General features: G+C 42.6%; 1 protein-coding gene across 2 annotated transcripts in view; it reads left to right on the top strand.

Annotated features, from left to right (window-relative positions):
- TRPC5 (transient receptor potential cation channel subfamily C member 5) overlaps positions 1-24,232 on the top strand; it is a 103,744-nt gene that overhangs the window by 53,843 nt on the left and 25,669 nt on the right. For both annotated transcript variants that reach the window (XR_012765509.1, XM_075435625.1), the window contains exons 4-7: positions 10,716-11,052; positions 14,324-14,463; positions 18,470-18,792; positions 23,279-23,474. Coding sequence is in view for 1 of the 2 variants with exons in the window: in XM_075435625.1 (XP_075291740.1) it covers positions 10,716-11,052; positions 14,324-14,463; positions 18,470-18,792; positions 23,279-23,474 (996 nt within the window). In the remaining variant the exon portion in view is untranslated. The remainder of the gene's footprint in view (positions 1-10,715; positions 11,053-14,323; positions 14,464-18,469; positions 18,793-23,278; positions 23,475-24,232) is intronic.

Genomic DNA, 24,232 nt, shown 5'->3' with positions numbered 1-24,232 from the left:
ATGTCATGAAAAGATCTTTATTAGTAGTAGATGGGGGAAGCCGAGCTGCTCCTTGTGGAAGCTTTTCCCTTTGTAGTGACTTGGAACATCTCTGTCCTTTATGGTATTAGATGGTGAGGATGGTGCAGTTATGCTACTTCCAAATCTGTCGTACACCACAAACCTGAATGTAAGTTTAGAGATTTCTAAAGCACTGAATGTCCAAATGTCACCTTTAATTTTCCAACAGCGTTCATCTATTTATTATTGTATGCAGCAAAGTTACCATCTGATGTGTGAACAGTGGCCTGTGCTAAATGAAGCTGTTTTTCCTTGAACTCAGTCCCAGCAGGCAGATGACCACATCACAAAATCTTCCATGCATGTGGCACCAACGGAGCTGTTGTTGGCAGCCTCAGCGGCAGGACTTTGGGGTGGCAGGTGAGGAGACTTACCTGCATTTGCACCCTTAAAGCAGTCTTCCCCGCGGATCGCTGGGGGGGCAGCAGGGTGAGTGGTGCTTATCTGCTGTGCCCCTGCTCTGCGGGTTTGTGCAGTTGCTGGATCTGCTTCAGTTTTGGAAATCAGCATGGAAGTTTAACCTGTACAGCTGCATTGTGCTACAAAAATGAGGACAAGTGGCATTTAAGTTTAACTTCTCTCCAAACTTGGAAGAAGAAGAAATATTCTGAGAACTGATGGTTCATCAGTTTGACAAAGTGGACTTGAATGTTTATTTGAGGGAACGGTATTATTTGGTATATTATTCACGTAACACCAAAATGTTCCAATTGATGAAGGTTAGCCACATATTGCAGCTGTCACAGAACAGAACTGCAGAAGACTATCTTTTGACAGCAAAATCACCTCGTGACTAATCCTGCCTTACACAAATTTGAAAACACAACATAAGGCTGGTGTGTCAGTCAAGGACAAGGACTCTGCTTGTGTTAGTGTAATGTGTAGCAGGCAGTAAATGCCTTGATCGTTCCTTAGGTAATTTTTGTTGCCTTGTGCCTCTGACTTAAATGATCTCTTGGACGAAGACAGGAAATACGTTGAAAGCTAAAGGGATTGCCGCTGTTTTAAGAACATCCGAGAATGATTTAATGGGTTTGTCAGTTCCCTTAACTTCTTGTATCCTGTCAGTCTTCTTGCCAGCAAGAGAAGAGGCTTGGGAAGCCAAAGTTAAAGTACAGGACATGATTGATTTGCTTTCTATAGACAACAGAAACTGGGAAAGAGAAGTGACACCTTGTATATTGTATAAGCCAAGTGTTCAGTCTTGATGCGTCTGAAGGTCTAGAGTGCCTTTCAGAATCAGCTTTACGTCAGTAGTGAAGAGTATATAATGTTATTTCATACTTCACTTTGACTGATACCCTGAAATAATAAACTCTGTGGAAAGAATATTGCTATGGATTCTCCCTTTTGGATGTAGAAGGGGTGGTTGTTATTTATCTGATTTCTGTGAATTTCAGCTTTACTTCTGTTGCTTACTGAGGAGTGTTATGAAACTATAGAGAAAAGAACTGAGATTCCACTCCCCTTGCTCCTCTTATGTATACCTCAGATCCATCGTCATCCAGATGAGCCATTTAGGTGTCTCATGATGGAGGACACAGTTACCTCATAGTTCTTCACTCTGAGAAAAGTGAGATGGATGGGTTAATCATAACCCCTCCCCTCCCCCTTAAAGTGAGATCTTGTGCAGAATGGCATCTAAAAACTGTGACCGCCATTTTTGTATTCTTACTCTTTCTCTGCAAACCACAGCTGGCTGAGTAAACATCCTTCAGCAAAGAATATGTCCTCCTCACCCCACAATGGTGATACTACTCAGAAGCAGAGATAGCCTTTAGAAGGTTCCCAAGAATGTAAGAAGTGTTTAGAGTAATGCTGGTCTGTTCTTTCCTGGGTATTGAAGTAAATTTATTCATTCAGGACAAGGTAAGGTAGGAAAGAAAAAGAAACCAAAATTCTATAGTTTCAGCATAGGTATGTCTCAGGTCGGAAAGGAAGCAAATGAAAAATATTTTTAGAACTTTTTATTAACACTAGTAGGGTAAAGTAGGTATGTGTTTAAAAATACTTGTGAATGACTTCTAAAATTCTCATGTTTGCTTTACTTCTCACTTATTTAATGTAAATGTTAGAAGTTGACTAGGGAGAATAAAGCCAGCCTTTATTTATAAGTCAATACCTTCTCCACTTCAACTAAAGCCTGGAGCTCCTGGTATTCATTTGCAAAATCTGTAACTCTGGAAGTGCTGTCTGCAAGAGGACTTAGGAAACTCTGCAAGATTTGTCTCTAAACAGTTTTTTAGCCTGAGTATTTTTTCATTGCTGCTGTAGGATGTGTTCGATAGCCCCTGTCCAGCTCTTGGAACGCAGTTAGTGTGTTGTGAATTAACTGTCTTTCTTAGGTGTATCGCTCATGTTCAGCACCTGCTTGTACTGCAGCTCTCTGCCTTTGGAAACCCAGTCTATGCCTACTTAATCTCTGTAACAGAACTGTATCCTGGAGTGTTTGCTGAAATACTTCCTAGGGGAACTTATTGATCAACTGTAGTCTTTTGTCTGCTAAAATAAATGCTGAGAAGTTTTGTTTACGTCTGGACTCTTGCTCAGGGTCTGACCTAGACAAATCCTGTTCTGGTGAGGTGTTTGCTAACAGAGATTGGCCTCCAGAAGCACTGTTCAGCGGCTTGCCTTTATTCAATGCAGAATTTATGCCTGTATTTAAATCCTGCTGACACAGGCCATAAATACAAACCTGTAGCTGAACACATGTTTAAGTGCTCTGGGTAGAGATGGATTTAATTTCAAGCTTAAACACTTTGTTAATTGCTGCTTCCACAGGTAGGTTCCCAGGATTTGCAACCTTCTACCTTTGCCCTAGAGTATGCAGGACCTCTTTTATTTAAATGTTTAAACCAATCCAACATAAATTTGTGAAAATTATGAATCTTTGATGGAACTGTAGCAGGCTTTTAGGGGTTATACAGTCTTGCCTTTTGCCAGCATTCACATCGCTGGTGAATTTCCAGTTGCTGCTGTTTAAGCTGAGTTCACGTCTGCTACCATCAAGAGAAGTGTTATGGATACGAGAACTTCAGTTAAGACTTATGTGTCATCATCACTTCAAATATTTTAAGAACAGATTAGACACAATTCTGTGTAATTTGAGGCCATATGTTCATCTGTGGAGGATCTGGAGTTTGGTTTATTCACCAGCAGAGGGATTGAGCAATTTGGGTAGCACCTGGTTTTCTAGAAGGACTCTTCCAGCTCAGCTAGCGATCTTCTTAATGGCAGGAACGACTGCCGTTTGGATCTGCATCAGTGCTTCACTGTTAGTAGTAACAGGCATGTGAGTAGCAGCTGTGTTTTCGATAGGATATTCATCCTGTATTTTCCTGAGAAAAAGCTATTATCTTTTGGGAGTGCCTGATGAGGAATATTGAGTTGTAGTCCATTCTCCCTGAGTTATACAGCCTCCCCTCCAACTTTTTTGTCTCATTTCTTCCTTTTTTTCCTGTTGCAGAAAGTACTTAATTAACAGGATGAACAGCCATTAGGTGTTTACCCTCTGCAGCTCACACTTCAGCAGCAGAATGTAAATAACTTTGCAGTCATTAACAAGGTTGAACTTCAAAAAGAAAAGTGCTACAAAAGAGGATTTTCTTATTCATCTCACTGTTCGCAACACTGCCGACTTGAGGAGGCCAGTATTTCTTATATAGAATATCTGATCTTATAGGGCTTACCGGCTTTCTGCAGCAGACATCGAATTAGGCCACAGATAGTTTCTGTCTTCTGTCTTGGACTAATTTAGAAAGGTAGCTCTTTGAGTATTGCCCACTGGAAATTCCTCTGAGAGCAATCAAACTGATACAATAACTGCATTTCCTTTCTTTCTCAGAAGATCCTGTGCTTGGTACGAAATGGAGGGAGAGTGTTTTGTCTGTTGCGCTGGAAGTGTGTTGTGCTACTCGGTTCTGAGCAGGAGCATCTGCAGGATTTGGGAGTGCGGGAAGAGGATGGATTTCAAAAGTTCGTTTCTTTGCCTGCCATTTCATGTTCCTGAAGTCGAAGTTAGAGTAAAGAGGATCACTTCATTGCACAGTGCGATCCATGTGCCTCTTGACATTGTGCCAAGTGTTGCAGCATGTTTGGGCTATGGGACGGCGTGTGTTACGCTTTGTGGGTTAAGACATTAGGATTTGGCATTGATTGATAAACCCAAGCCTGTGGTAAGGACTGACAGCATAGGAGTTTCCTGTATCTTCATGGGAGGAAAGAAATTCCAGCCAATTGATTCTGATAATTCAAGTACAAGAGGCTGTGCTCTCCCCAGTCCATCATCTGCTGCTCCCAGCTCTGCCTGGCCACACGGTGATTGCCAGTGCTGGGGAGGGATGTCTTCAGAGACATCTCCAGTCTGCCAGAGAGAGGGGGCAAGGCAGTATCTCTGCAGGATGGGACAGGGCTTTCTGCAGAGTGGAGAATGGCCATGGCATTTATCCTTTCAATGATAATTGGATTCATGGGAAATCCACATTCTTTACAGATATAGCTAAAATAGGTACTTACGCTGCTACATGAGACGCTGCAGTTGCCTGTCACACAGACTGCAAAGTCTAGCTCAGTTCATGCAAAAATCTGTCTTTCCAAGCCAAAATAGCTTTAATTGTGGAGGGCAGCAGCACATAATAATACCCCCAAGCACAGTAACCTTGCGGGCATGCAGCTGCCATGTTTTAGATGCTGTGGGATACAGTGCTGTTGGTGAGATCTAACCTATTGAAATGAGTGTCAGGCAGGGGAACTAAAGTTAATTTCATGGCTCCCATGTCACATTTGGCTCTCGGTGGTAGCCTCAGTGGGAGCTGATGTAGCTGACTGATAGAAGAACTCAGTCCTGCTTATTAACAACAGGGCTCTGCAGTTACAAATTAGTGCTTATTCATCTATGAAGAGCATTCACTATCACCATCCACAGCAAGAGTACAGAAAAGAGCTCCAACAAACTCCAAACAGAAGAGCCTGTTGGCAGCCTTCACAATAATGGGAATAAACGCAGAGAGATACTGTGCTCAGCCCGTGATGTCTATCAGGGAGCTATTTCAGTTGCTCCCCGAGGCATTACCATCTCAGCCCATCTGTGTCTGATCCTAAATTACTTACGACTGTGAGAGATAAGGGATTTCCCCATAGATAAGGGGAGGGGGGGTGGAACGTAATTTCTGTGTTTGATATTTGTATTAATGGCACAGCATGCAGAAAGCATTTAATTCCCGAGAAGGAGAATTTAAGTGACATAAAAAGATCAGTAAAGATTAGGTATTAAGAAAAAGACACTCCATCCAGCAGCTGCTTTTTTCCCTTAAAAATTTTCCCCTTGGTAGAGGATCAGGTGACAATGAGTATGATGAACACTGAAAATGAAATTCTCTAATAGCACAATCCAGCTGCAAGCCAAATGTTACACAAAGACCCTGGCAAGACTGAAAGAAGAAAGAGAGAACATAAAAGGCTTTATAGTGCAGTAGTCTCTACCCTCAAAGTGCTTCCCAACCATGATTGAGGTTGCTGATCTCACTTCTTGGAAAGGCAAAGACAGTTATCCCCATTTTCAGAAGCCAGGAGACTGAGCATCTTGCCCACAGGTGACACAGTGGCATTGTCCTCACAAGAAGGTACTCTGAGTTGCATCTGATCTCCTAGTCATTAAGTGAACTGTATCTTCAGATAGGGACAGATTCTACTCAAGAAGTAATGGAGAAGGAGCTTGCTCTTTGGATTAGCTCCCCCAGAAATGCAGGCTTTGTCTACAGGTAGGGACAATCCTGGACAATGTTATGCCAGCACTATCGCAGGCTTCATAGCGTTGAATACTTAGTTCATACATTAGCTGAATTGAGTATAAGTGCCACCTTTTTGAAGTGTTTCTTTTCATTAATGCAACTGTCAGAACATTGTCCATCGTGTCTGTGGGTTGATGTCTTGTGCTGCCATTTGTGATAGAGATCGGAGGCTCTTATAATGCAGCAGTCCTTTAAAAAAAGTTTGATACCGTGCTTGTTAAGTATTGGAGAAATAAACTGTTTGCAAGTCATCTGCTCATCTTCTTACACAAATGGAGATCTTCTGGTACAGTACATCTGCCTCTGATTCTGGACCATGTACAAAACTGGGACATTCTGCAGTTTTTTAAATGATCACGATCTCTCCTTTTCATTGTGCAGAAAATTTAACTGATACCAAATCCTGTTACATATGGTATGTTCCTGTGAAATAATAAAAGGCTATGGTATACACATGTGCTATTTCCATCTACAGCAAATGAAAGGCTTTGCAAAAAGGGGAAAAAACACATTTGGGACCCTACTTACATGGAAATTGAACTCGTACTTAGGAAAGGCCTTGGCATAAGTGGTGTTGGAGAAGTCAGCTTGCTTTTCCAGATCTCAGTTCTGTCTATCTGCAACGTAGAAATAAGATTGTTCTCTTAACTTTATGAAGAAATTTGAAATTAGGGATGATAATAAAAGTTCCATGACATTATTACAGTTTCAGGCTACTTCACACCTGAAAGTGCTAAAGCTGAGCTTTTTCATGTTTTCATATTTTGTGTACATCGATTTAGCAGTATGAATCCTAGACAATCCTTAATGAGCTGAGCTTTCAGTGGTTTAGTGTAGTCAGTGAATTTGATGCTTTAGTCTGAGTAACAGCATCTAGAAGCAAAGATGAGGCCGACATTCACAGGACCCCTCAGAGAAACAGCTAGTTTCTGTATTCTCTCAAGTTAACACAAAGTTAGGGAAAAGCAATTGGTTCTTTAGGCAGCACACCAAGGGCTTAGTTGACTTCTTTGTTATAATTCGGAATTCAAGTATTTCTGCACACTGGAAATCTTGTTTTTCAGCCAGCTGTAGTCCTTGCAGTACTTGATATCTGAGATGCAGTATTTACTAATTTTAAATCTGTGAATAATTAGTTGGACTAATACGAGTTAGTAAAAACCTACATTGGTAAGCGCTTAGCCTTACATTTAATAAAGACACCATTTGATGGTTTGTGATATTAGTGAGAGTTTCTTTGTGTGGCGTGCTTAAATTTCCCTTAGGCCTATTTCAGCAAGGTTGGGATGGGCTTGATTGGAAAATTTAATGGCTTTTTCTGTTTCCATTCCCTTTGCAAGCTGGTCTTTAAAGCTGCTCTTTCATGATGTGTGAATTTCTCTCCATTTGAAGAACTAACATCAGAAAGCACATTTTAGAAATGAGCTATTAGGCAGAAAAGAGGCGCTTTTAAGATGCTTGCAAGTTGCACAGCAACCAGAGGAACATACAGTCATTTGATTTCTCAAATGACTCTGACTTTGACTCAAGGGAAAAACAGTTTTATTCTCCCCTTAGAGCTTTCTATCATATGTGATAAAGAGAAAATGTGTTTATACATTTTCCCCCTAAAAAAAAAAAAAAAAAAAGTTGTACCTCATCTCAGAGAACAGCAGCATCTATTACCATGTAAATGACTGCAGAACACATCTGGTCACAGCTCCTGTTTGTGATCTTAAGTGAGAAAATACAGCAGTGTAACCTTCTGTTTCTTCTAGCTTCTAGACATAACGCGCTGACCCTTCTGAAATCATAGATTAAAAACCAACCAACCAGACGACAATCGATGCTTGATGTTTTTTCAGTTTCTGTAGAATTGTTTCTTTCATCAGTATCCCCAGACCTGGAATTTTACAATAGCATTTTCTGATTGTTACAGGCAACAGGTCTTCGCTTTTTCTGGAGATTGTTACTGTATCAACTATTGTCCAGTTTCTGCTGCATGCATGTGCAGGTTGATTCCAAATCAAAGGCATTTCTGATCTTTTCTGATGCCCTCTGGAGCATGGTGTCATTTGTATGTTAGATGCAGCAGTCATGTTTATTATACTAATAACACATAAACATCCAGCTTCATAAAGGCCAGATATTCCTCTTGGAGATCTTCTTTTCAATACTAATCCTCCTGAGACCATATATTTAAACTACTCAGTTCAAAAATGGTCTGATTCCGGTATAAACTGGCCATTGTAACATATAAATGTGCGCTCGCAGCCCAGCAGGCCAGCTGTGCCCTGGGCTGCATCCCCAGCAGCGTGGGCACCGGGTGAGGGAGGGGATCCTGCCCTTCTGCCCTGCTCTGCTGAGACCCCCCCGGGAGTCTTGCGTCCAGCTCTGGAGCCCTCAGCACAGGACAGAGCTGGAGCTGTTGGAGCGGGGCCAGATGAGGCCACAAAAGCGATCAGAGGGATGGAACAACCCCTCTGCTGGGAGGACAGGCTAGGAGAGCTGGGGCTGTTCCGCTCGGAGAGGAGAAGGCTCAGGGGAGACCTTACTGCGGCCTTCCAGTACTTAAAGGGACCTGTAAAAAAGATGGGGACAAACTTTTTAGCAGGGCTTGTTGTGATAGGACAAGGGATAATGGTTTTAAACTAAGGGAGAGTAGATTTAGACTGGCTATAAGGAAGAAAGTTTTTACAATGAGGGTGTGAAACCCTGGCCCAGGTTGCCCAGAGAGGTGGTCGATGCCCCATCCCTGGAAACATTCAAGGCCAGGTTGGACGGGGCTCTGAGCAACCTGGTCTTGTTGAAGGTGCCCCTGCTCGCTGCAGGGGGTTTGGACTAGGTGGTCTTTAAAGGTCCTTTCCAACCCAAACTATTCTATGTTTGTATAAAATATATAAAATCTAAAAATACCTACAGAAATTAATGACTTTATCAGACTGAGTAACTGATTTTTCCTTCCGCTTGACCTTCGTTTAGTCATTTTGAACGTGGCAGTGACCGGTGCTCTGCTTGTATAGAGCACTCTGAGAACTGCGCATGAAGAGTCCTCCCAATATTGGGCAGTTTTGGCAGTGAACGAATATTTTAAAGATATGGGTGTGTGCTAAAGCTTTTATTAAGAAATTGTCTCTTTCATACCGTACTGATCTCCTGGTGACTAAGAACTACGGGGAGTCCTAGGTATCTTTAGACATGATGAGAAGAGCCTCCCAACTGTCTCATAAATGCACATGTGGTGGCTGATTCAGTATTAGCCCAGGCCCTGTCTACACCGAATGCAGTAGTGTCTACACAGGGGCTTCTGCCAGGGCTGAAAAATCATACCGATTTGGGGTGGCAAAACAGTGAGACTCTTGTATTCTGAAGCTGGATCCCTTGCTACCATGGCATCATCCTTCCAGAGCTGATTTTAAATTTTGGTGGTGAAAGAGTGGTTTTCCTGATGAAATCTTCCCTGAGGAGGAAGAGCAGCGTGGTGGCACTACATCCCTCCTAGAGATCCCTTTTAAATACAGATAAGTCAAGTGTAATAAACACTACTGTCATCTTCAGGTCACTCACCGATTGGAGTCTCCTTTATAAAAGGTCTCTTCTTCTTGATAAATGCTGCTAGTACTGTGGTGTCCATAGGAAGTGTGATTCTTTCTGATGTAGCTGTGTCTGATCATAGAACATAGCAGTTACATTGTTACAGGAATGTGTTTATTGATAACTGTATCCCTGCTAGGACAGTTTTTCTGATCTAATTACAGCAAAATATGTGTAATAGGCAACCTCAGAACAACAGCTGAGATTTTCTTTTGAACCTGCAGAGCCCAGTGAGAAATCTGTATTTAGTAGATCAGAAGTACGAGTTCGTTAAGATGGATTAGAAATCAAATATGTAAAGATAAACACAGTTGTCTTGGTCTTGCAGACATCTCTATAATTAGTTGTGGGTCTGAAAAGTTTTGAAAACCATGGGGCTGTCCAGGTATAATCAGGAACATAAAGTCTTCTGGCATAGATCGGAAATATTTTGGCTTGAGTGTGAAATTCCAAGGGCTGCTCGGTATTAAAACAGTCTGAAGTAGTTGCAGCCGGGGCATGTCTGGTATAGAGTCACCGAGATGCAATAAATCACCGTTCTAATGCTATTTTTTACAGAGTGAAAGTAGACTTTCAAGTGTCACTTTTGGTACTGTGATCAAAGGTTTCTTTTTGTCTCTGCTTCATCTCTCACATTTTACAACCACTCATTTCCTTAATAGCAGGGCACGTTTACAAATGTGCTGTCCTGCTTCCCAGCAGATGTCACCTGGCTGAATTTCACATCACTGCATGCTGTCTCATGCCCAGCCCATCCCACACACACATGCGCTGGCCTCCTTGCACAAAACCATGTGCAGCACCCCACACACTTCTGGAGACGTTCTCTCTCCCTTTCTCACACACACTCGCAGAGCTTTACACCTTTTCCCTCCTGTCTCATCTTTTAGTCACTTCTTAAAGATGCTGACACTGATTTGTTTGAGCCAGTCGAAACCTGAAACATTCGGAAAAGAAACGTTCTGAAACAGAAACACATGGGAGGAGAAAAAGCTCATAGTAATTTTCTTTGTATCACTTTTGCATGAGGCTGCATGTGTGGAGAGTGACTGACCTACATAAGGATGCGTCAGATAGAAGAAGACCTCATCGAAGAAATCTTAAATCCTATGTAGAAAAATAAGAGCGAAATATCTGTCCTTTCTTCCCTCTGTCTCCAAAATATGCGTTTCCACCCCACAGCCAGCCCCAAACTTAATAAGAAGGTCTGTGTGGGCTCTAACACATACGTGAAGGGGAGTGCACACGAAGTACCAGTCAGTAATAATCTTTCTTTTTTATTTTCCTCCTCAGTTTGTTGCTCAGCCAAACTGCCAGCAGCTACTAGCAACCCTTTGGTATGACGGTTTTCCAGGATGGAGGCGGAAACACTGGGCAGTAAAACTCTTGACCTGTGTCACCATTGGACTGCTATTTCCTGTGCTATCCGTGGCATATCTGATTGCACCGAAGAGCAGGCTGGGACTGTTCATTAAAAAGCCATTTATAAAGTTTATCTGCCACACCGGCTCTTACCTAACCTTCCTCTTCATGCTCCTGCTGGCGTCGCAGCACATCGTCAGGACGGACCTTCACATGCAGGGGCCACCTCCCACCATCGTGGAGTGGATGATCCTGCCCTGGGTTCTAGGTAAATCAGAAACACAAAAATGCCAGAGCCACAGACGCCTGACTCGCACCCGTGGCAACGGTGCAGAGACCCATTCCTGATCTCAGCATCATCAGCATGTAAAGAAATTTGGCAGCCAGCTTCAGTAACTGCACAGAACAGCTGGGCTCATTCTGGAACAACAGATCCTGTCGGCCTAGGGCTTTTCTGCTGTTCATATTGCCATCTGACATGCCTTTAGACACGACCCTGAGTAAACTGCAGCAGACATAGCTCCCTCCCTGCTTCCCCCATGCTCTGTGTGAGGAACAGGTTAGGAATTAGCTTCTGGGTCGTGCTAGTAACAAATGGCGTTGCTTCTGATGCTGACTTAGTTCTGCTGGCTGGTACATGGCAGGAGGCAGCGCCGATCGCCTTCTCACTGATCTGCTCCTGGAGCCAGTGTGCAGGTACCAGACCTGTTTGTTCCTGGGCTCCCAGACTCCCAGATAGCCTACAGGAAGGCAGAAAAGGGAAGATAAATCTCACTCTGCCTTATGCCTCTGTGCTGATTAACCAAATCAATATCGAGCGCTCTAATATAAGCAGGAGAAGGAGGGAGTATTTATTATCAGAAAGTTAAACGTGAGGCTCTTACTCCATTCTGGCTTGGGCAACAACTGTGAAGAAAAGAAGGCGTTTATGTTCCTGAGGTCAGGATGTATGGGTGAGGTAGGGAGAGGGGATGGGAAAAAGCGGATAGAGCCACTGAGAGAGAAGAGCAGAGAAGCATAGTTGGATATATTTTTGATGGGAGAGAAGTATTTACCCTTTCAAACTGAGCTCTAACACAACAGCAGGTGAAAACCTATGGACTCCATTAGAAGCATATCTCCTCTAATTAAGCTCCCGTCTCCCTTGCTGTGCCATTAACATGTAGCACCATTTTGAGCTGGTTTGTTCACTAGCAGGCCTGCTCATGGGCAACGGTTTCCACACCTTTCTAGTTCTCCTCCAGCCTCTGTCCATACAGCCCGGGTCATTTCAGTGCAAAACCCCAGAGGTTAGGTAGCAGTGAATTGTGACTTCCCAGGTCAGCAGCCTGGGAAGCCGCACTGATCCTTTGTGAGGACACCTCTCACAAACCTCAGCCTCTGAAGCTCTCCTTATGGCTCCTCAGTGCTGCTCACGGGTCCAGCTCTGCTTTCCTGTGCCTGCTGGTTCCTCTCCTGGTAACACTGGGCCCCAACTCCTTGTTTCTGTGGCGGCTCTGGATCAGGCTGGTTCTGTGCTGAGCAAACCTAGCCCCATGCCAAACCTCAAACCGCTGATGGAAAACAAGGAAACAAAGTAAGAGTTGCAAACATGTTCACAAATCACTTTCCAGTGTGACCCAGGGCACTTTGCTCCTTGCATAGCTCCACCACTACTTACAAATGGTAACTCAAACCTCATTATCTTATTAAACTGATTTATGGCATTGAAATGCATGTGTTGGTAGAAACTTCAGAATAAGCTGAGAAGGTTAAATGTCTTTTCTGAGCTTAGGTGATCTCTTCACTTTATCCTTAACTTCATGGTTAAAATTGAGGGAAATGGTAGGCATTTCAGCAAAATTGATTTGCAGATGAAAGAAGGTTAATCTGTTAAAAAAACCCTTTCAAAATCATCTTACAGCTGTCTGCTCTTCTTTTTGAGTTCCTTTGTTTCAGATAAATAGGAATATTATGGGACTGTTTATTAAATGGAGCAGTTAGAATAGTGTCACCAGATTAAAGGTTATTATTTAAGAAATATCTTCCACTATAAAAGGAGAGAGAGAACAGGCACACACAGCATTGCTGTAACTATAGTAACCAACAACGATAACTCACTATAAATACAGTGTATAAGTTCTCCAACAGGCTCCTTTCCATTGATTTATTTTATTTTATGTCTACGTGTGCATGCAAAGATTTGGAGGCAGCTTTAATAAAATTACCTTATTGGCCTTGACATAATGCTTGCCTGACCATTAACCTGCTGGCTGGCAGGTGAAGAGCTAAGATTGGTATTTGGACGTTTGCAGCAGTTCATTTCAACATTATCTGCTCTTCAGATTGAACTTTCAGGTCCTAAAACTTGAGTTGCAGGTGGCACTTCAGTGACGACTGCAGTATCCTGTGGTTAGGTATGGGTAGCAATTTGGGTGACCATATTGGTAATGCACCTGGAGGGGTTGTTTTGTTTTGTTTTGTTTTTTGAATTTCACATGTGTTTCAGGTCTTCATTCAAGGATAATGTTGTAATCTGGGTAATTCAAAATATCTGGGGGCTCTAAAGACATTCTCAGAAGCATGTAGGTGATGAAGAAGCCTAGCTGCCGTTTGCTTTTTAATGGGACAGGCTCTCAAAAATACTTAAACAGTTCTACAAGAAAGGACATAGAAGTTACTGCAAATTAGAATTGGATGCCAGGTGAGTTTAGCAGTCTGGTAATGAACTTCAGAAGCTGCCACTCACCCCTCCAGCTGCAAGGGGGTGTAGTGAAGGTTTACAAGTGCCACAAATTAATACCAGAAAGCATTTCAGAGTTGAGATGATGGGCTCTGGCTGTATCCTCGGGAACAAATACTCACCTTGCAAAACCCATAGCCATATTTGACAGTAGGTGAGTCATTGCTAGAGATGCGATGCCAGGCTGCAGTGCTGTTTTTCGTGCCGAGTCCTACCTTTTCTTGCAAATAGTCCCTATGGGCTTTTTGTGCAGCAAGATGCAGAAATACAGTGACTGAGCATAGAGAGTGCATTCACTTCTTCCTTCTGTAGTGTGATATTTCCAGATCAGGGAGGAAATGTGCCAGCACACAGAAGCTGGTACTAGTGGTGTATGTTCTGCAGAGAAAGTCAGGAAAAATCAGTACTGTCCACTGAGCAATGAATTACTTACAGTTTATATGAGAGCAGACAATCTATTAGAAACTATACCAAATACAGTTGCTTGAATAGTTTATTCACATAGAACAAATTTCATCTGAGCCAATCCACTCATACTGGTTATAATTAATGTATGTTTCAAGCACTATCCTTGTGTGTGTATCTGGAGCCCCGGATAGGAAACCTAGGTCTTTCTCATATCTCTCTAGACTACATTCCCCACAGAGTTGTAAAATGTCTCATAATCAGCAGTATTATACTTTGTAGAAGACAGGAGAAATGAGACATTTTTTCCAAGCTGTTAATTTAGAATTATCTTTTATTACATGAGTTATACACAATGCTTTAGTGGCAAATAATACCTCATCATGACAGTGAACCCTCTTTCTTTCTACAGGTTTTATCTGGGGAGAAATCAAGGAAATGTGGGATGGTGGATTCAATGAGTACGTACATGACTGGTGGAATCTGATGGATTTTGCAATGAACTCCCTCTATCTTGCAACTATCTCCCTTAAAATTGTTGCCTACGTCAAGGTACAGTAACTTGGGAGGGAAAATTTGTAACTTGCTTGTGAGAACTGTAGTACACAGGGCAGAAACTGTCAAAACTAAAATTACAGATCAAAGAGAATAACTGATTTTCAAGGAGTCCAGTTCTGAAAATTCGCCTGGAAAGCTTATTAATTTGTTTGGGGAATGATTGTCCTTCTCTTCCTGACTCTTTGATTATGAGGGAAGTAGATTGTTTGGGCCTTGGGTAGAAGTTTCCCAACTTGCTGTCCATTTTGTAGCTACTCAGTTGCCAGAGATACGTTTTGTTTTCCATACTGACACTGGACCTCTTCCAACAATGCTAGACATAGTGAAAACCTGATTTTTAAGTAAAACAGTAAAGGAAAAACAAGAATAGGGTTATCTGAAAACTTCTACAGCCAAGATTTATAATCTGTAGTCCTACAGATCTGTAGATTACTAATCAGAAGTTTGTGAAAAGTCTACTAAGAAAAGCAAGCCTGCTAGTAGGAGGCTTCCAGCTGAAATGAAGGAGTCAACTTATTCTCTGCAATATATAGTTTTAAACTATAGGCTAGGAAATGACAAAGGAGCGTGCTGGACCTTTAATACCATGTACATTCTTCACTGTCACGTTCCATTTATGGTGAGAATCCACCTCAGAGCTCATTCTCAAAAGCACCTTCCACATTTATAAATTTCTGGTGCTCCAAGTTAGCATATGCACATGTTTTGAAGCCAGAGGATGGCCTGAAGCACTTTCCTTCTGTCTCTGTTTTTCAAAGACACAGACAAGACAGAAATGGCCTCCTGCAAACTTCCTTATGCAGTGGCTCGCTCTGACTTCAGCTGGAGCTACGTGTTTAGCCTGATGCTTTTCTTGGTGTGAATCAGTAGTAACTTCACTGCATTTAGTGTAATTATATAGGTGTAAATCAAGTAACTGGAGCCTGCTCCTTGGCCACTTACACTCTTTCTAGTTTTGCTGTGCTGCTGAGTTGGTTTTGCCCTGGTAGAAGGGTACTATTTCTTTTAGCCCAGCTCCTAATGACCAGGACAAGCACTTCCCCAAAGCAACCTTGTTTAGACGCACCCAAGCATGTATGCAGGCAGAGAGGAAAAGAGGAGAAAATTTCATGAAGCTCATTGACTCCAAAATGGCAAGGCTTTTGTAAAAAGCTCTTTAGCAAGCAGTTCTGCTATGGGGCCTTTTTAAATCCAGAAGGCTGCATAGTGGTGAGTTAGTTTTTCAAAGGGAAAAGCTTTAAGATAGTTGCTGCTCCCTGAAGAGGCAGCTCTGTAACAGCATCAAAGGAGGAGCAGATTACGTCTTTTTTCTCCCCACATTCAGAACCAGTGAGGAAATTACAGACTTGAAAGGCTGGTCTTTAAACTGAGCAATACAAAAAAAATGCTGGAAATTGTAAGATTCACAAACAAATCTCACAAAGTTAACAATCTTGTTCTTTCTCACACACAAATTGCTAGAAGAGCTGTGCATCCACAGATCTGTACAGTCACACACTGAGATTTAAACTCGGAGCAAAACCACACGTATAAAGGAAGTACAGCTTTGCTTATGTACTCTGTAAGAACTACAGAAGCGTACAGGCTAACTACAGAGACCTGTACGCCAGCACACAAAAGAATGCTTACAGGAATATATCTGTTTGAGTGCAGATCAGACCCACTTGGGTTAAACCTGGCTGATCCAAGGTCTGCTCTTGCTGAGGACTGATGGCAGACAATTCTGAGAGGTGCATAAAATGTTGTAGAGGAGTAGTTCTGAAACAACCTGCTCACTGAAGTTCCCTTCTGACCTATGTCTCTTAGAAGCTGCAGTACGCTCTGAAACATGAGGATTTATAACGTTGATAATGGCTTCAAAATCTTTTGCAACGTGACCTGTAAGGATTTTTGTAATTTGTGAGCTGGGCATATATGCCGGTGTACCATATTCTAACACTTCTTAGAACTTCAGAGGAGTACACGGGCATTCAGCTTTCTGCCAAATATCAGAAAAATAAATTGCATACTGACACTAATGTTTTTCGTCCTTGTTTTTACATGGAGATATTTTTTTCCTTGATTTGACTGGTTCCAATACCTGGCCCTAGTATTGTCCAATATCTATGAAATCTTCAGGCTAATTATAGGGTAAAAATACTTTCTTAGTCAGTTTTCATTTGCTGCATGGAATTATCATGTAACGAGGAAGGGTAAATGTGACTGCCTGGTGTAATGTATTTGTACTATTCTGTATACATCTCTGCTGTGTTTGATCTTCGTCTTCTGATGCCTAACCCAAACAACTCCAGCCTTCCCAGATACCCAGCTTCATTAGATACCTCTGCATCTTTCTGTTTCTCTATTACCTGTGATGCTAGGCTGCTCTGAAGAGACTACTGTTTTCCAAACAAGGATATACTGTCAGTTTATAAAGGGCCAAAGTATGACCTTAACAAACTGCTTTAAAATTAGATGTGAGATGAGGAAGACCTTTTCACATTCCTTGACGTACACTCTGTGCTAAACCCTAGCAGAGAGCCGCTGGGCTGCTGTGTCCAGCCAGCACACAGAAGAGAATTGCGAACAACTGTGCATATCTGCTCTCTAGGCAGGGGAGGCTTTCCCCTCACAACCGTCTGCCCCTGCTGCTGGATACTGGCAAAAAGTTAACATGTCTGCCTGTTTGTAAACATTTTAAGACCCATCTTCAAATCAAGTTAACAGACTCGGGCCCTGATGTTCGTGGAGTAAAGAACAGTTTGGAAATGTCAGAAGCAGAGGTCATGCTGAAATGCCTTTGTATCAAGTCTCGGCTCCTTCATACAGAGTTTGAAATATCAACTTGCTTTTAGCTGCGTCCTTGAATAAATTGTGAGCTCGTGTATTGGACTTTCAGATCCTAATAGAAAGTCCCTGCAAACTCATCTGTCAGTATGATATCGAGACCATTCCCTTTTAAAAGGTACAAAAATTATTTTACACACTGGCTACGCTACTAGCTATGTTATTCTAAGTACATTTTTGCCTTTTTGTCCATGTTAAATGAATAGAGACAAATGTTAAAAGGACAATTATTCCTTGACGTTAAAATGTCTTTGACTCCATTCTGTTACGCCAGTGTAGTTAAGCCAGAGTAGATACATTTATTCAACCAGCTCTTTTGTGTTACGTATTCACATCTGGCTGCACTTTGCTCAGAAAATGCTTCTGCTTTTACAGTTACGTTACGAACCAAGTTAATGTTATAATTGATGCACTCAAGTGTATCCAGTGTTTCAGCTGTAATTACGACCTCTGCTTTAGCAACTCTCCCAAAATTGCCATGACAGATTAACTAATAAGAAAATTAATATGAAGAAAGCATTTTGGTTCTGGGCTTTGGGCCCTTTTTTTGAGATTATTAGGGAAGGAAAGCATCCACTTCTTACGCTCCGTAGTTTATTACTTTCCCTCTTCCTTCCCTTCTCCCTCCCTCTTATTTTTCCTGGAATGTGCAGTGTTTTGAATGTGCAGTCATATTTAGGAGGAAAAAGAAAAAAAAGGTAATTGGAAATTTCTGACATGAACCTGCTAAAGGGCAGCCTGAACTCTTTTAGATGTGAAAGAGAAGGAGATTGTGTGTAAATCCATGGACCTGAAGAATCCACAGACAGTGAATTCAAAATTCAAAAGGCCTGTTTTCTAAATTTAGGCTAAGAACAGTCAGCATACCAGAAGTCTCTCAAGAAAAGCTGGCCTCACAGCTATCCATATCAGGGAGTCATAATCTAGTAGGGAGAGTCCATGAGAAGGCGTCATTAGACCTAAGCCTCTGCCCTGATCAAGTCAGCTTCAATCCTGAATCCCAAATGTTTGTCTGACAGTAGCTGAGGCTTAAGAGTTTAAAAGTACTTCTTGTATCGCCAGTACCTGGTTAGTATTTACATGCGAAGCATTAATATTAGCAGGTATGACTCTTTAAGCTATCTCAGAGTAATTACAACATAATTCACTTTTATACCCTTGTTATTTCTTTCAGTATAACGGTTCTCGCCCAAGGGAGGAATGGGAAATGTGGCACCCGACTCTCATTGCAGAAGCCCTCTTTGCAATATCCAACATTTTAAGTTCCTTGCGTCTCATATCGCTGTTTACAGCAAATTCACACCTGGGACCCTTGCAGATTTCTCTGGGACGCATGCTGCTAGACATCCTTAAATTCCTTTTTATCTACTGTCTGGTGCTTCTGGCTTTTGCCAATGGACTGAACCAGCTTTATTTTTATTATGAGACGAGTGCCTCGGAGGAACCCAACAACTGCAAGGGGATCCGATGTGAGAAACAGAACAATGCCTTCTCCACGTAAGATGTCCTTTCCTTTCTGTTTTTAAGGTTGACTTCCCCTGTATCACCTGCCTTTGCCTGTTGTCTGTCACTGCACTGAAAGTGCCTTCATTTACTCATTTGCAAATACCAGGTGAGCTGGTTGACTGTGCAGGAAAGGTGTGAGTTAACCAGGGCCAACATTCTGCTGAGCTTTGCAGTCAGAAAGACTCTTACTTAGGTCTGGAAATGAGAGACAATCGTTTTAGTTCTGGACCAAAGAGTCTCCCTACATGATCCTGCAACTTAAATATTATTATGGCTACCTACAGTTTCAGTACATTTGAGAAAGCAAATATCCTTTTGCCATAATAATTGATAATTTTGTCTGATTCCAGAGGAAGAGAGGGGAAGCTAAACAAAACGTAGAAGACGAGGGATAAACCTATGAAAAAAAGGTACTAATAAATCACATGCTACAGCAACAACAACAGTCTCGCCTAGGCCACTTCTGTGCATACATGATGTCCTTGCAGTGGGGTGAGACTAAAATCCCAGCAAAATCCTTTTTGCTGGAAATGCTGGTACTTTACTGAGATGTTGGCATAGAAATTGCTGTGATGACAGCTGGCAGGGCTGAAAGAGATAGCACATGCTGAAAAATAACATGAATTGTCTTTCTGATGTATTAGTTTTAATTACTAATAGTGGAAATAATTATAATAATCAGCCCCCACTCAATTGTTCTTGCTGCTTGCACAGTACTTAAAACACAATGGGAAGAGAAATAAATAAAGCACGGTCTAGAAAAAGGCCTACGCCCTGCAAACAAGCAAAACAAAACTGTTGTCCACCACTTTATGCTAAATTAAATAAAACTTGTCTTAATGCCCAATAATTCCCCACCCTTCCTCAGCTGAAGGCTTAAGGTTAAGAAAGGATTTGTGAGATATTTGCACTGTTATCAAAAGCAGATGATGGCTGAGGCCACATGACTAGGTTGGAAGAGGAAAGGCTCCAACATGGTCCTGTGGGCTCCCTCCTTAAAAGAAATGGGGGATCTCCATGGGATAGAGTTCAGCCTTAGAAGAGCATCATGACCTGGTAGACCAGACGTGTTGCTGTTTTCCACTGCAGAGCAGGAACACCATGGGCTTGATTAATTTTCTCATTAAACCCATCTATATCTGGAGGAAGTGAATGGAACTGCACTGTGCTAATGAAAAACGGAATTAAAGACTTCAGTCTTTTTTCTATTTTAATTGCTTCACATGCCCCAGAAATGTGTTGTGCTGCCCTTGCAAAGGAATTAAGTAACAAATACTATTCCTTGATCTGCGTCCATACTGATGCAGCAGCCAGAGGGAGAAATGTTTGGCCAGCACCATGTTTGTTAAGTGGCAGCTTCTGGCTCATGAAGGGTCAAAACCACAAAGTTCAGGACTAGAGCCTGCCTTTCCCTGGAGCTGCGGTGAACAGATGTGTTCAGTTCCGCACTCTGGTTTGGACCTGTCTCCATTGCAAACCAGTTGTTCTACAGATTTCACTGTCAGCAAAGGTTAGCGGAGAAAACAGCAGCAGGATTTGACTAAAGAAAAAGAGCGTTGGGTCAGCAGGGAAAAAAAAAAAAAAAGATCCTCAGGTCTGTAAGAAGGTGTAATATCTTGGGAACTAGAAGTGATACAGAACCACTTAACAGAAAGTGTGCAGATTAGCTTAAATACAGGCCACAATTTCTCCCACCCTAACATTCAGTTTAAACCCCCTGCCAAGGAGAATGTAGCACAGAAAGGAAATTGAGGGGGCTCAGCCTTTATGGCAGAGGCTTGTTTAAAACAAAATCGCAGTGGGAGGGGATCCATTAGGACTGAGGTCTCCTGGCAGGGGACAGAATGCTCTGTAGTTACTTTTTGTTTGAGACTTGCTTAAGAAATTTATTTAACATGTTCTTAAAAGTTTCAATAGTTGTTATTAACACCCCCGGTACAAGCTGACATTTGGCCCTTGAGCAGATGCACAGCATGGGTTGCTGGCTAAGAACAAGCAGCCTGCAAAACAGAAAATTATATTGTTGGGCTGGGAGAGCAAGTGTGGCTGGGGTGAATTCAAGTCAGAGCTGGTGCTACCTCAAGTTTGCTGGTAGTCCACCCCTCATGAAAGAATAAATGTAAAAAGCTTTCAATCAGTACCCTTTGGTTCCTACCAGCATTTCTAGGCAGTCACACAATAAGATCTGATTTTGCAAGGGAAGGAAAAGCAGGACACCACTCGTGTTTGTACAGCTTGTTTAAAATGTGACACCTATTTACTGGTGCATTATTTCCTATTACTCCCAAAGGATGGGTTTAATATTTTCTTGGTGAGGAAATTTTCAACATCGCGAACACAGATCATGGAAAAGTAATATTCCTTTTTGACAGCAACGAGGTGAAGTCATGAATAATTTAAGTTTTTATGCCTTGGTCTCACCATCCTTTACATAGCAGAGCGTCTACTGCTTAGGCAGACAGTTTGAAAATGTTCATTGCTGTGGCTCTGGCAACTGAAGGAGGGAGAAGAGAGAGAGGAAGAGGAGGAAGGGGTGGTGTGCCTGGTGTGTCATTCTCACTGGAGGGTCCTGCTGATCGCTGGGGCCGTTTCTCCAGGGACTGCAGGAGGTGAGGAGGGTTCCTGTGGCAGAGCGGGGCACTTGCTCCTTCTACGCTGCCGTGGAGAGTGGTGGAGCTTTGAGATTTCTCCTGTTTGCTTAAGATCCAAAATACACTGGGCAGGAGGGGATAGTCTCTCAATCACAAGTGCCAAAATTCTTTTTTTAAAGCTGCTTCTCTGATGTAGTGTGAGCCCCACCTGAAACACTTACTGTGAAAAGACTGTAGTTCTGGCCTGTCATTAAACACTGAGGAAGGAGTAACTGAGCCTTACTTCTACACACAGCTGCAGACACCAGCTGCTGTCTTTTTCAAGGGGGACTACAAATCCATATGTAAATAGATTGGCCTTAGTCTGGGCCCACGTTATACCCCTGGTTAATACTGTGAAATCAGAGCAGTGCACTGATGACTACACTGACTGATTTCAGTTTCATGACAGGAACCTCTGTCTCCCCTGAGCCTACAGCCTAATCAGTACTTTTTCTGCTAGTAGTTAAAATAATTTAAAAGATAGCTAGCGCTCCACCATTTTTAGTAGAGAAACGCTTAGCGTTCTTTGGTTAATCCTTATTTTACCACCTCACTTATTTAATAAATCTAACAAACGGCCTGACTTTTGGGAGAAAGGGTTTTTGCGTGAATGAGTCTTTATAATTTTGGCCAGTGAAAAACATAAGATGCGTCCACAGAATACAAAGAAACTAAATCCCTGTATAAAGCACGGGGGTACATGTGGAACAGGTGCCCGGAGAAGCCGGGAAAACATATTCCTGGTATGTCAAGTGAAGTATCTGAATTTTTTGTATTGATTTTTCTAGTAGAATATTTGAAAATATCTACTGACCTGAGGCCAAAATGGAAACCCTTCAACAGGCACATAAAATGTCATTTTTTTATGGCATAAATGCCACATTTTAGAAAGCCATAACAAAGATGCCCAGATAGAGCAATTATTTAGGTTGCTGATTATGTATTTGACGTGATTGCGAAAGGTCACTTGTCTCTCGCTGAAGCAGAGACCTGGGATGATCTCATCAGCTGTAAAGCACAGCGAGGTCAGGTCTAGTTCATCGATGGAAGGAAGACTTCAAAAGAAGAAAACCTCTCGAGCTGAATTAATGTGATGACTCTCTTTCATCTGAGTCATTACTGATCAATTGTTGCAGCGTTCTCTTGAGGGCACTGCGCTGCGCTGGGTGGGAGCTGCTGCACAACCAAGCCATAGCGACCAGCATCTTCGGCCACGCACGATGCTAACAGACAAGGTCTTAGCACGCTGGCCTGGTTCACCTGCAGCCAAAGTAACTGCAAGCTCTCAGCCTGTATTAGAGCAAAAGGTCCACGTGGTCGTGATTTCTCGCATCTCCTACCTTGTCATGCCTCGTTATGTGCTATTTAACTACTACGGTCATGCTATACTTGGGGGTGGGTTCCCTGAACGTTCGGTCTGCAGACATATTAACGGTGCAGGCACTGATTAAACAGGAGAGCTTATAGATAACAGCACTATCACAACATGGCAATTTTAATTAGAGGGAATATATTGTGGCTGTTCTTGGCATGTGTGTAGAGTGGGAAAGGGACCCTTGGGTTCCTTCAGGGCAGCTAGGCTCCTTGCATCTCACAGGGATGTGGACAGGGCTTTCGGACAGGTAGCAAATGTTGTTGATATGACACCGTTCTCAGGTGCGTTGGCCAGTGGGTCACTGTGGCTGGAGTGCAGTGTGCCTCCCGGGGAGAATAAATGGCTGTGCTCAGGAGCCACTCTGTGGTCCCCCAGGCTTCCGATGCCTCTGTGTACCCCACCTGAACCAGGCGTTGTTTTCCATTCCCCAGAGTCAGGTAGCCAAGTAAAAATCTGGTTTTATTTGCAGACTTTTCGAGACCCTCCAGTCGCTCTTCTGGTCTGTGTTTGGTCTGCTGAATCTCTATGTCACCAACGTGAAAGCCAGACATGAGTTCACAGAATTTGTTGGGGCCACTATGTTTGGGACCTACAACGTCATCTCCCTTGTTGTGCTGCTGAACATGCTCATAGCCATGATGAACAACTCCTACCAGCTCATTGCCGTAAGTTATCTCATTCTCTCTCTTTTTACTGTTATTTTTCTCCGTGTGCCTCATCTGTTCGGCTTAGAGCAAGTGTGTATCTACTGGGGTGCTGGAGACTGCTGCCCCCAGTTTTTGACAGCAGATAGTTGGGATTTCTGCTCACTAGCCTGAATCATGCTTGCGGAGGAGGTTTTGCTCAGTTTGTAATGCTTCTTAGCTGGAAAAGGCTTAGCAGCTGTCATCTGCCCTTGTCTTCTCCTGCAGAGTAACCTCACCGATCACCTTGTCATTAGCAGCTGATGTACTTTGTAGCAGAGAGGGTGTATAAAGGGAAGCCTTCCCACTGCTTCCTGATGTTTGGTTTTAACTTGGGGGGTGGGTGTTATATATTATTTTCCCTCTCTCCTATTAACTATTTTCTCATTTGAAACCATGTGTGTCAGGAGCCCGGTCCTGTAATTTCTTATTCCACAGTCTTCCCACTGAAATGAGATCATTTCCATCTGTAACACCAGCCAGTCTCCTGGCAGCGAACGCTGTAGACCCATAATCTCAGATGCCTGAGTAGCCTCAGTGCAGGACGGAGCTGAGCTGTGGCAGCTCAGCGCTGCTGGCTGGCCATAGAGCCGGTTTCAAACTGAACTTTGGTCTTGATGTGAATGTTCAAAACTGGTCTCTAGTGTAATCTCATTCTGTGTACCTAAAAGTCAATCTGTACATTGATGATTAAATTTGTCAACAGACTGGAAACTAAAGCAGCATGGCTCTGCATTTTA

This window comes from Opisthocomus hoazin, chromosome 14, assembly GCF_030867145.1.
Source record: "Opisthocomus hoazin isolate bOpiHoa1 chromosome 14, bOpiHoa1.hap1, whole genome shotgun sequence".
NCBI lineage: Eukaryota > Metazoa > Chordata > Aves > Opisthocomiformes > Opisthocomidae > Opisthocomus > Opisthocomus hoazin.
This window is presented reverse-complemented; position numbering and strand designations above follow the sequence as displayed.